Source organism: Mastigoproctus giganteus, chromosome 9 (assembly GCF_048544385.1).
Source record: "Mastigoproctus giganteus isolate SK-2022 chromosome 9, ASM4854438v1, whole genome shotgun sequence".
NCBI classification, from domain to species: domain Eukaryota; kingdom Metazoa; phylum Arthropoda; class Arachnida; order Uropygi; family Thelyphonidae; genus Mastigoproctus; species Mastigoproctus giganteus.
This window is the reverse complement of record NC_143583.1, coordinates 153649682-153663438: the sequence shown is the minus strand read 5'-3', so window position 1 is coordinate 153663438 and position 13757 is coordinate 153649682. Positions and strand designations below refer to the sequence as shown.

Genomic DNA, 13757 nt, shown 5'->3' with positions numbered 1-13757 from the left:
AGTTCAATTTGGTTCTTATTGGATTGATGAAAAATAGCATATATCTTATCAATAAATATTTTAAAATGATTTACTTGCTTTATTTCCTTTATCAAATCATCTAAAACAAAATGGAGGCAATGATTTAAACAGTGCCATATTATTATATTTAGAAACTCTTTTGCAATCCTAGTGCTCACTCCAGATTTTCTCCCAAGCATAATGCTGGCACCATCGGAGCAAAATCCTATTAAATATTTTTCTAGGTAGTTTCTTAGTAAGCCCAACATTATTTAAACTTTCCATAACTGAAGAACATATTGTCCTCTGCATCTTGTTTTTCCAATTCAACTAGTTCAACAAAAATTGTTGGTGATGTAACTGAATCCTCAACTTTTAAGAAAAGTATAATAACTGGTTTGCAGGATATTGTTGAAGCTTTGTCAATAATCACACATATTTTCAGATTTTCAATAATTTTATTAAATATTTCTTTTTTAATTTCCTTTGCAATGAAATCAACTACTTTCACAGCAGTTTTACGAGAAGGTAATTCTATTCCCATATCTAATCCATTTTTAATTTGCACTTCTATCTCATCTTCTATGTCTGAAAACAGTTTACATCTTTTTTCCAGGCTCTAAACTGTATTAAATACTCTACAAGTAGCACTTAAATATTTTTCATTCATCGTATCTATTACTTTTGTTATTGAATCCTGATCACATTGTTTTAAGTTCTCTTTACAAATGTTATGAGCTTTTGATGAAAAATGTTCTTTTATTTTTTTCCTTAGAGAAGCTTGTTGTACCTCTTTATTTTTCCCTGATGCCTCAATCTGAAAACATTTCCATTTTTTTGACACACGGACACTTTTCTCTTTTATAAAGTCATATTTTGCACAATACTCGCAACCTATCTTTTTGTTAAAAATTACCAGTCCATCATATTTTTCTTTAAAATTGTTATATTGTTGCACTGTCCAGCATTTAAGAAGATTATTTTCAATTTTGGAGTTGTTATCGTTTTTTATTTCAATAATTGACGTGCTGCTTTCTTCAAGTTGGAGTGGTTGTGCTTGTGACTATTTTGTACCATCCAAGGCCAATTCTGATACAACAAATTCAGATTTTGGTTTCTTATTGAAAAAATCTGTCAAACTCTTGCCTTTTCATCCTTTTAAGGGCTACTGCAAAAAATTTTAAAAATGTTTTATTTTAATATATTATAGAGCAGGAGTGGATATGTGCCTATATATTTGAATATTTTTACTGGTTCTGTTCATGTGTGGTCATATCAAACTTTTATAAACAAAGCACTGTGCTTATACCATCGATAAACATCAGTCAGAACATACATTTTATTCATTTTATTGATACTAAACGAAAATTCTTGCTGAATTAATAAATGGCATAGGCTATGCAGATTAAATACGATAGAATAATGTGTATGACAAACCTGTTTGTCACGGGAAAGTTGTGATAAAAATGTCTTAATTACTATGTGCACACTGACATAAGGATTCCAACATGGAAGAAACATTCTTCCACGGCTTCCAAAATGGGCGATAAGATAACCTTTGAAATCTATATTTCTATTGGTTCATTGTGTCCTAGCTTCCTATTGTTTTTATTGATCGGAGAACACCAATGCACTCATAATATCTCGTGTGAATTTAGGGCGTCACACAAAGCTGACACAAATGACAGTGTGTCACCCCCTGGTTGTTTGGCACTTTTTCTCTTTATGTTATATGTTTGTTTACTTAAGTAACAAATGCGAGGGAATAAAAATGTAGTATTTCATCAAAGGTATAATGAGTTTTATGAAATAAATAAATAAATATTACAAGCATAGTTCCGTCTAATTTTTTTCACCTATGGACGGAATGAACATTACTATGGGCACTTGGAATACGCTGTTGCGTAGATGAACGTTAAAAAAGAGTAAGGAATGTAAATTTGTGATTTCCACATTGGGTGGCTACCCAGGCACCCACCTTAGAGAGAACCCTGATCACAAGTGCCATTTTAACAACTGGTTTGCCGAACTCAACAAAAAATTACGTATCGGTTCTGCCGAACCGGTGCGAACCAGCTGAATCCCACCACTGGATCCATCCACCCCAGGCATCTTTTTTATGTTTAGCTTCAACAATTTTTCTTCCACTTTCCTCTCAGTTATCACAAAATCATTTAGTTCCCTGTTAGGATTTGATAAACTTCTGGCATCCTCCTTTCCTAAAGAATTCCTCATGTGTGAATGTAGATGCAAAATATCTATTCAGTATGGCAGCAACCTCATCAGGATGTTGTTGTTGTTGTTTGGTTTTTATGAGCATTAGCAACTAGGGCCATATTGCTCCGGGGATATGCGGTGGTCATTCCCTGATCTTTCCGCATCCTCCGTATTAGGTGGTCATGGGCTCGAACTTGGGTCTAATCAAGAAGCATGTGCTACGCACTGCTGTTCCTGCCCACCTGGCTACGGAGGCACCCTCATCAGGATCATCAACAGTCAAACCATTGACATGAAGTGGACCAACGTGATTCACCCCTTTCCTTCTACTGTTAATATAAGTAAAGAAGGCTGCTTTTCTTTGTCAGAGACTTCTCATAATGTGCCTTAGCTTGCTAACCTCCTTTGACATTTGATTACAGATTATTTAGATCTGCCATAGGCTTCTATATCACCTGATAATTTATATGCATTCCATGCAATTTTCTTCTCTGCCAGAATTCTCATCATTTCAGCTAATGATACCTGCCATTTTGGTCCTAAGCCTGGAATAGTATTTCTTAATAGCTTCTACAATTATTACCCCGAATGCTTTCCATTTAGAATTTGCTGTTTGTAATATCATCAGTTGTCCCATTTAAAAACTGTATAAAAACTGCATAGAATTTAAAGGCAAAAGCCCTTCCCTTTACTCTTGATAATAGTTATATCTTTAAGTAAATCTCACATCAATACACTGTGATCACTGTTATCCAGTGGGTCATTTTCAATTTTCCAGTGCTTATGTCATACCAAAGTGACTTAATATTGCATTGGCCACCAGTGGCAACTAGGTGCACTGCCCCATATTCAAATTCTGCATCCTTTATGTCTCAGTGATACCATATGTCCAATATCCCTACAGCCCGTGTATTTACCTGTTCCATATTTAATATCAATAAACCAGATACATATATATAAGTATACTGAATCAAGAAAAATATAGGATGAACACTTTCTCATGCTTTCTGTACCAATAAAATCGCATTTCTTGAAAGCAAGTACTTTTGAAGGTTTAGGAAGAAGAAGAGTTTATCTTTATTGTAACGTGTAAGGAAATAGCATAAATACAAACATTGCTTGTTACAATAGCCTGCATGGCACTTTGATTAGGGGTTAACAATAAATACTGGAAAATCCTATAAATAAGAAAAAAAAAAAAAAACCACATGCTAAGAAAATACTATATGCTACATAAATTAAATCAAAGTAAAAAATACAATATAAATTAACATAAAAAAGGAGGTTACTGTCAAATCAAACACATCCAAATATTTACAGAAGAATTCCAAAATTAGTTATACTCCAAAATCTCTGAGGAATTCTTTAAAATGTCTAAATCTCTCACCAAATTGTTAAAGCTTACTTTCTGTCAAAAGTTCAAGCTAGCTAGATGATGAAAATGTATAAAGCTTCATACCTTAACATTTTTTTCTTTACTTTCAATTAATTTTCTTAGTTCAACACAAATGCTTCTACAAACACTGCACAATCCCATGATGTGTTTTGTTCATTACTTTAAAAGCCTAGTTTCTTCATTATGTTCAGATAATTTATTCAGTTTAACACAAACTCTACAAACTTTGTGCAGATCCCATAGTTTAATTTCAAATTAAACATATTAAAATCATAACTTTAAAAGAGTCATTTCCTTCACAGGTTATTTTCATTATGGGATAACTACCAAGCAATACACTGTTACACAATGATTATTACAATTGTTAATTAGCATCACATTCCAGAAATTCTAGTCCATCCCATGATCACATGCACTAATCCTCTCAATGAGGATTAGTGCATTTCATCCAGGAAAGGAAAGAAACAACTGATGGTATAAAAGAATGAATGAATCCTGATTAGTCAATCAGAGGAACCTATCCATTCCACCTTTTAAACATTCTCTTGTAATTATATATACTGATTTTAATTTCTTAGCAAAAAAAAAAAAAAAATTGTCATTAAAAGCACAGAAATATTTGTAATTGTGTTCAGCTACCACTAATTTCCTAGTATTTCCTTTTTCTACATGTTGACAATATTTAGCAATCCTAATTTCCTGTGGGAAAATGTATGTCAGTAAGCAGGAAGGATATATGAAACTAGGACTGCTCAAAATTATAAACAAATAGAAAAGAGAAATACTAGGAAATTGGAAATAAGCAATATGACTTCAGATTTAGGAAATGCAGATTTGGAGAGTAAAATAATAAATTTCAACAAAATGAATGACATTATCAGAAGACATTTTCATAAATATATGTCAAGAGATATATAATTACGACTTCATAAAATACGTAATCTCAAAGCCAGTCTCAATGTTTTTCTCCACAACTTGGATCTTGAAGAAAAAAGATGCAAGGTTGGAGGCACTACAAATGAGTTTCCTTAGGTTGCTTGCTGGATACCATTAAGAGACCATATCCCAAACCACACCATTAGAGAACGTTTTGGCATTAGCAATATAGTGGAAGACATTATAAGATATAGAACACAGTAGAGAGAACACGTAATGACGATGACTGACAACAGCCTACCTACGAAGGCTCTGTTTTATAGGCCACATGAATGGAGGAGCGCCAGAAGACCTGAGAAAAGATGGAGGGAGCAATTCGATTCTCGAAACAGACCTTAACGGCCCAATCCCTGTTTCATAGAAAAAAAAAAAAAAATCATCAATATGCACTTACACATCCACTTATTGTATACAGGGTGATTCACTACTAGTGCGACAAACTTGCAGGAGGTGTAGGGGGCACAAAGACGAATCGGAATCACATAGCATTGCAGGGTCCAAAATGCCTCTGTCATGCGGGATATCGCGTGAACAAAGAAGCAAAGAAAGAGAACAGAAACAGCAACTCGTTAGTGTAACAGAAATCATTTTAATGACAAGTTTTACATTGGCAAAAAGCCATGCTACAGAAGGTGTTCGAAAGTTTGACCAGAAGCAGTCACACAGGCTTCACAGCACCGCTGCATGGAATCCCTAACATTCTGGAAGATTCCTGGCATGTCTCGAATCTCCCCGCCAGCTACAGAGATGCGAGCGACGAGGTCTTCAACTGAATCAATGGGGGGTCTCGTACACCAAAATGTCTTCATTTGACCCCAGCAGAAGAAGTCCAGGCATGATAGGTCCGGCGATCTAGCAGGCCAATGAACCGGATCACCACGACCTATCCAATGCTGTCCAAATGTAACGTTTAGGTGTTGGCGGACATCATTGGTGTAATGTGGGGGAGCCCCATCATGCTGGAACCACATTGAGTGGTGCAACGACTGAGGAACATGTGCTTCTTCAATAAGTTCGGGCAGGACTTGCTGTAGAAAGATCAAGTATGCCCTACCGTCCAGACAAGGGGGCAGAAGGTACAGTCCAATGAGGTGGTCTCCAACAATGCTAGCCCAAACATTGACAGAGAAATGGCATTGAGTTGCACGTGTTCACGTACCATGGAGGTTCTCCAAAGCCCACAAATGGGTGTTATGTTGATTGAAGGTTCCCTCTCTTGTGAAACTTGCCTCAACCATGAACAATACAGACGCAGCAAATGCGCTGTCTGCTACACTCTGTTGAAGAAACCAAGTAGCAAAAGTCTTCTGGAGTGGATAATCCGCAGGCTCCAATGATTGGACACGTTTCAGATGGTATGAACTCATTTGGTTTGTTGACAGTATCCCCCATACAATGGATTGGGAAATACCCAATCGTTGGCCTATCGCTCGAGTACTCATACTCGGATTGCCTTCTGCAAGACGTAGGACATTCTCCTCATTGCCTGGCATCCTCGTCGTTCACTCTCGATTCATGGTACCTCTCGTGAAACAGCCAGTCTCACGTAACCTTCTGTGCACACGTGCGAAAATCGTATGATGAGGAGCACGCATGTGCACCTGGTACAAGCGCAGAGCGGCGCGCCCGTGACAGTCCGCAGCTCCATACGCAAGGTGCATGTTGGCCAGTTCAACGTTTGAATACTCGTCCATCCTACTGCCTCGGAAACCGGTTCGCAAATGCTGACTTCCTGCGGGATCACTGTTCACGCGACCTCCCGTTCAACGTCCTCTACCGCATGATGAAGGCATTTCGGACCCTGCAATGCTATGTGATTCCGATTCGTCTTTGTGCCCCCTACACCTCCTGCAAGTTTGCCACACTGGTAGTGAATCACCCTGTATACACACATAGTGCATTCTTATGAGATCCAGAATTGTCCAAAATGTCTCATTGCTGATTGAGCTATTCACATAATTACTGATGCAAATAAATGAAATGGTTCAAATATAATACAATAATATTTAAATTAAATTCTTACAAATTTCCTAATTAACTTGGCTACAGATTTTGGAAACAAAAAAGTAATTAATTACTCACCAGCTGACATAAATTCCAATCACCTCTCACAAAAAATGAGATTGTGGCGGAAGTTCACCTTAACTGAAAGGTTACATAAGACAGAACAAGATTACCTTCTCCCAAATTGATTCTCTCTTCTTTGTTGATGACTGGGTTCCCAGATATGGCAATTCAACTGCCTTGTAATGGAATCTTTGTGAGACTGCTCTGGATCATTGGGTATGATGAGTAACTTACACTGGATTTTGCCTTGCTGGATCATTGGGTATGATGAGTAACTTACACTGGATTTTGCCTTGCTGTTCTTTCCAGAATTTCATCCTTAAACAGATGGAAATACTACTGGTCAAGCATAATCCCAACTTATTTTCCTACTGATTAGACAGAAGCATTCCACAAAATAGGACTGTTTGAATGCCTTTCTGTGGAAAACATCTTGGTGAAGTCACACTTACATATATATCCACAGAGAAAGTTATGGAAAGTAGGGTCTGATTTATCAACCCTACTATATTGTATAGCTTTGCAGTGCTGTTCAGCCTCCCGCAAGATTCTCCTACTAAAGTAGTTCCACATTCACAATCAATTTTTTTAAATGGGTCCTCTGGGTCCTGGGTTTAGTAGGAGTTTTATCATGACTGAACCCAAATAGTGAATTCAAAGTACCTGATTTATTATAACAAATTTATGCATCTCTGAAATATTAAGCCAATGTTAGAAACTATAAAAATATCATATGATCTTCAACTTGAAAAAGATTTCAATGCTGGTAACAAAGTTCATGATGTTCCCAAAAGGTAGACAAAATCAGTGATAGAATTAAATTTAAAGTTCATAAAGTTTCTATTGGGGAATATGTACAAAAAGCACATGAATGTATAAATATGGGCATACTTCACTGCATGAGATGTCTGCATTTAATAGGAATTTACAGAGAGAAACTATACATCGGCCCATATCTTGAAACTTTAGTAAGTTATCAAATTTAGTTATTTACAAAATTTAAATGTCTAAATGATTTGGCTTCAGCAGCTGCAGGAAAATATAAGAAAATAAAGCGGATTAAAAGTATGTGCTGATAATAAACTACACATCAAAGCCAACTTAGATTAAGTGTAGTTAAAAGTTACTAAAAAAAAAAAAAAATTGCAGGTTTAAAAATTAATCAAATATCACATCCCCACAGTAGCCAAGTGGTCAGGAGCGGGAGTGCAGTAGCACATGCTCTTTGAGTAGACCGGGGTTCAAGCCCCTGACTGCTGAATACGGTCGATCTGCCAACCCGCACTGGACCAGCGTGACAGATTATGGTCCATTTCCCTCAGCATGAATTGTTGAGGAGGCTTCCATCCTGCAGTGGGTTGATAATGGCTGCACTTTACTTTTCTTTACACATCCCCACACGCACTCAAATAATATCATATAAAGGGAGATATACTTACTTTCCCAGGTTTATACAATACACATCCATCTACAAACAGCTTTTCGCTGGATACTACACATTCTAACAACTGTGAATCCAATAAAGTTTGACCAATTATAACTGCTTGTAGCCTATAAAAAAATAAATCAGTACAAAAAATAAGTTATTTTACAAAATAATTATATATAAAGCTTCATATGTAGTAATCAAAAAAAGTATAGTTTCCTAGGCATATGTTTTTTTTTTAAAAGCATGTATTTTTATTTTGGAACTATACAATGTATTATACATTTTGAGTACTATCTCTATGTATAAAAATTTATCTGTTAAGGTACTTATTCAATCTAATGATTGCCCAAAGTCTTCATAACATCTGTGTCATTTCACATAGTAAGTGTCATTTCACATGACTTGACCTCCAAGAGGATCACTGCTCTTTGCTGTCCAAAAATGCTGAGGCTATAACCTTTCCAATTAAAATTTTTGAATCTCAGTGAAGATGTTGTCTCCATCCAATTGTAGCTTATTTTGTTTTGAGAATACAATTAACCACTTTATCACTCAATTATATGGTCTAAATCAGTGGTTTTCAACCAGGGTGCCGCAACAACATTCCAGGGGTGCCAGGTAATTTGGGTTTAAGCTATTTAAACGTAATGTTTTTTTTTTTGAAATTTATATATTTATTATAAAAAGGTGTACAGTATCCATTGTACCATATCTTTTTAATTTTGTGGTTGTCTATAACTGATGTTTATTTAGTACCTCTACATAAATAATAAAATTATTATATAAGTATATATAATTTGTATTATGAATTGTAATTTTGTTTATAATTATATTATTATAATCACTGTCATATAACATATATTTTTTTATTATATATATACACAGAGAGAATCAGATTATTAAAAGGTCGAAAACCACTGTGTGGGATATTTCTTTTGGCCAAGGGGTGCCTTGAAAAAATTACTGGGACACTAAGGGCTCTGTGAACCGAGAAAGTTTGGGAATCTCTGGTCTAGGTTGTCATTCTTGCCATTTCTTAAAAAAAAAATAATAATAATAAATAAAATCAGAGAAAAATGACTTGCAACACTATTGCAACAAAAGGAAATGAAAATCTGTATAACAACATAGGATATCATACTTAGGGAACCTTTCTTTTTTGGTCACCTCACATCCACATATAACAAATATATAGGGTGATCATTATAAAGTATATTATTGGCAATGAGACATCTCAGCATGTGATAAAAGTAGGTATTATAAAATAAAAATCCTATTCAGAGAAGCTAACAATTAAATGGCTAGTTTTGAAAAATAATTTCAAAATACAATTCAGTGAATCCTATCTAAAGGGCTGGCTCACGCAGGTTGCCTTTGTTCTTTAAGTCCTGCAAAAGTTCTATTCTGCCACTGTCTAGATTAAAAAAAAAAGAAAAAAGTTCAGTAGTCGTTTTGATTAGTCTTATAATTATAAACAAAATTACAATTCATAATACAAATTATATATACTTATATAATAATTTTATTCTTTATGTAGAGGTACTAAATAAACATCAATTATAGATCACCATGTTATATCTAAACCTGATAGTGAACTTCATTCAAAATTTTGGTGGCTGACTAGCTATAGTTATGCCTAGGTTTTAATTTTTAATCTGCTATCCTTATGGACTAAGCCTGAGTTGTTGTTGGTGGTATTGGGCTTAATGTCACAAGGGACACTAAGGCCAAATCGTGTCTGTTCATTGTTTATTTACAAACAACAACATATAGTAATAGATGTTAAATCATATGCTCCTGTACAAACCAATATGTTTTAGATACAATAAAAGTTCTTCAATATTTGCTTCATTTCCTAAGAAATGAGCTAAATCTGGTGATACATTCAACATGGAGTGACTGAAAAGTGTTTGACCGGATGGTTGAATATAAGGGACAATTAACTAGAAAATGATGGACCGTAAGTTGCATCTGACAGGCTAAACCTGAGTGCTAGGGAGAATGATGCTAATAGATATTAATGGAATAGAAACTGGTGTTTCTGGAGTGAATGTTCTCAAGAAGAGACTGCTGGGAATCCCCCAGATCTGCTATAACAGTTCTGATAGAGCAAATTATCAATTGTCCAAATTTTAGTTCATATATAACAGGGACTTTAATTACTATTTTTATAAAATAAACATAATAGCAACATCCAATGCATATATATCTATAGCATTTATTGGGAAGAAAATTGCAAAACACTCCTGTCTCATTCATGTTGAAAACATCTCGTTTCATATTTGCCAAATACTGTTTGTACCGACTCCAATAAATCTGAAGATTTCTCCTTGCAAACCCATTCAGATTCACTGCAGATATTAGTATTAACATTAGAAATATGGTGTGCAAGGAGGCCTTAGGCTTTTGCTGCACCATCAAAACAAAATTAATTAATAAATAATAAAACTACGTATTTGACTTCCTCCTCATGTAGGTTTCTATCCAGCTGATCTTTGAATTTCCCCAAGCTGTCAGTCTCAACCATCCATGAAGGTACTTCAATATTTAACATTTTGCCAGCTAAAAAAACTTCCTGCAATCCAGTTTAAAACTCTTCCCCGATTTCATAATTTGAATTTATGGCCCCTAGTTCTGGAATCATTTATAAAAGAGAAAATTTCATCCACATTGACTTTATTTTCACCTCTTAAAGCCTTATACCCTTCAATCCTGTCTCCTATAAGTTGCCTAGTTTCCAAGCTATACAGTCCACATATTCAGTCTTTCCTTATATGGGCACCTTTCTGCCAAACAAACCAGGCAAGTTGCCCATCTTTGGATACTTCCAAGAAGTTTGATATCTTTTTTATAGGTACAGTCCATACCCTAAAACAGTATTCCAAGTGTGGTCTTACAACTGCCTCATACGGTGGGATTATGAACTTCCTCTCTTACAAATGTTTTATAAATCAACAGAACATGATGGACAATGGACCGTATTAGCAGTGTACAACAGGTTGTCACAAGCATGATTATACTTGTTAGTACAAAGTATGCTAAACAAACAAACAAACATTAACTTCAAAATACAAATATTAACTTAGTAACATATATTAAAAGTGGTCAAAAAGGTAAAAGGTAAAACAGAATTTTTAACATGAGAATATGTATCCCATTTGAAGGAGAATGAGCTCTACTTTGCATAAAGTTATTATGTATTAAGTTTTCATATAAAATTACAAATGAATAAAATTCATTTATAATTATATTATTTTATTATAATATTTATTTATAATGTTATTGTAATTATTATAATGCAATTATAATTTTCATAATTATATTTATTTGTAATAAAGAGACTAATATTATAATGCCAGAGATTTCTTTCACCTCTGTCATGGTTTCTTTTATTCATAAATATTAACTAGAATTCTTACAATGTACTATTATGACAAAGTTATAAAATATGAGGATTAAAAAAAAAAAAAAAAAAAAAACTGACATGTTAAAACTAGGCTTCAGTACAGCTTTTAATATGGTCCCTCACAAGAGATTATATAAAATGAAGAAAATTTGGATTACAAGTAAGACACTCAGATGAACCAGAGGTGAACTTTAAAGGGGGGGGTGAAGCAGAGATATTCATAAATGGACATTTTGCACAGTACTCTGATGAAGAAATACAAAGGAAACTGTCAAAGTTTTCTGGTGGTGAGGACAACTAGAACCAGACTATCTTGTTAAAAAGGTAATGGACCAGGTAGCACAGGGCAAAAACACTTCAGATTTTCATCATCAAATACTGTGAAGAATGTCCATTTATGACTACCTTTGTCTCTTGAAGCTAGCCTCTGATTATAAGCACATTGTAACCTATCAATGATTTACAGAGCCTTTGAAAGTAGACAGAAGGATGTCATTATTCATCTATATAAAACAATAGTGACACCATGCTTTGAATAAAGGTCTAGAGGTTGCACTTAAAAAAAAAAAGGGGCACAGAACTTCTGGAGATTCAGAGTTAATGGACTGTATATGGCATGTGACAGCACTGAAGATCCCTAAATCAATGATTGGCAATCTCCAAATGGAAGTAGACTGCTGCTGAAACTGTCATGAAAAGACCCAGAAAATTTCCAAAGTTGATGAAATGCAACAGGATAGCCTTGCAAAGAATCAGTTCAGAACACAGGTCGACAGTGTAGGCAGGTCCTTAAAACTAATGTATGTATCGTAACAAAACTGGCAGTTTTGTTACATACAACTTGAGTTTAAAAAATTTTTTTTAAAATATACACAATACTTCTGGAAATTCAGAGTTAATTGACTGCATATGGCATTTGACGGCACTGCACTGTATTGTAACAAAACTACAAGTTTTGTTACAATACAGACACTTGGCATTAAGCTGAACTAATTTATTTTAAATTTAAAAATATATTACAAAAGCTTTAGGTGTCAGAAGCTATTCTGCTTCCTCCTTGGGAGACAAAAAATAAACTCTGAAGGAGCTAACACTTTAACTGAAAATTACAGATATAACCAAAAGGTATCTAAATAAATACAGACTATCTGCTAGTGTAATAAGAGAGGAACATATTCCCACTGTCCTTACTGCAGGCTGATGAAAGCCTTTGTTGGAGAGCAGTTCTGGAGGAAAAACTAAACATATCTAAATGTATTACACCTCAGATGTTCATATTTTATTTTTCTTAAATTAACTGATTTTAACATTTTCTAGACTTAACAAAAGTGAAACATAAATAACTAATTAACATATTACCAAGTAATTAATTTCTAGTTAACAAATAATATATAAAAAGTCACTGTTTCACTTCACTGCATATACCTAACAATTTAATAATCAATAAACTTTTTCTAATGCACTAATTCCTCCTGGACTTGGATAAAAATTGAATGCAAATGAATGCAAAACATTTGAAACATTTTATGATTAATTAAATAAACAAATAGTAATAATTCATTATTTATATATACTACAGCTAGGCCTCGCATAACGCGAGTTCGATTAACGCGATATTCAGTTAATGCTATTTGAAAAATGATACCACTTTTCACTTTATACGATGCAAATTTCCAGTTAATGCAATCTTTTTTTTTTTTTATGCGATAGTTGAAAAACATTTGAATCGCGCATTAAGCTTACCGCGAGTCGTATGGTCAATAAACAAACGTTTGCCTGCTGCCCGCCTCGGTGTGTTCCATCAACCATCGGAAGAAGACGTGTTTGTCTCCTGCTAATAAAGTCAATGCAGACTTGCATTTAAAAATTAAAATTTTTAAATGAGCCAGATGAAAATGTTACCGCGAAGGAGATAACGGTAAAAGAATTAGATGAAATCTTTCGTATCGCATAGAACCTCAAACAAAAGGTTTGATGTTCTCTGCGATATTTATTTCGCCAGGGCCCAGAGAAGATTGTTGTCGGCTATCGGAAATTAGAGCCATACTCCTACAAAGGGTCCATAAAGGGTCTGCCATTCCGAAGTAAAATAGTTCAGTCCAAAACTGATGTGACAGGCTTGGATGGAAATGCTGTTGCCAGAGTCTGGGCAGCCATTGTGATCACTGATCCTGACATAACTGTCAGTGCAATAACAAGTCACTGCACAAAACATGCTGCCTGTGCTTGCTTATAAGGCCCATTTGGCCAAATATATATAATATTCTTGTATATGCAGTGCAGCCAGCAAATAGAATCTTTCCTTA

The 13757-nt window shown here is 34.7% G+C and overlaps 1 protein-coding gene across 1 annotated transcript in view; it reads right to left on the bottom strand.

Annotated features, from left to right (window-relative positions):
* fab1 (1-phosphatidylinositol 3-phosphate 5-kinase fab1) overlaps nucleotides 1-13757 on the bottom strand; it is an 809612-nt gene that overhangs the window by 687458 nt on the left and 108397 nt on the right. The window contains exon 8 of the mRNA XM_090380831.1: nucleotides 8056-8167. Within this exon, the coding sequence (XP_090236957.1) occupies nucleotides 8056-8167 (112 nt within the window). The remainder of the gene's footprint in view (nucleotides 1-8055; nucleotides 8168-13757) is intronic.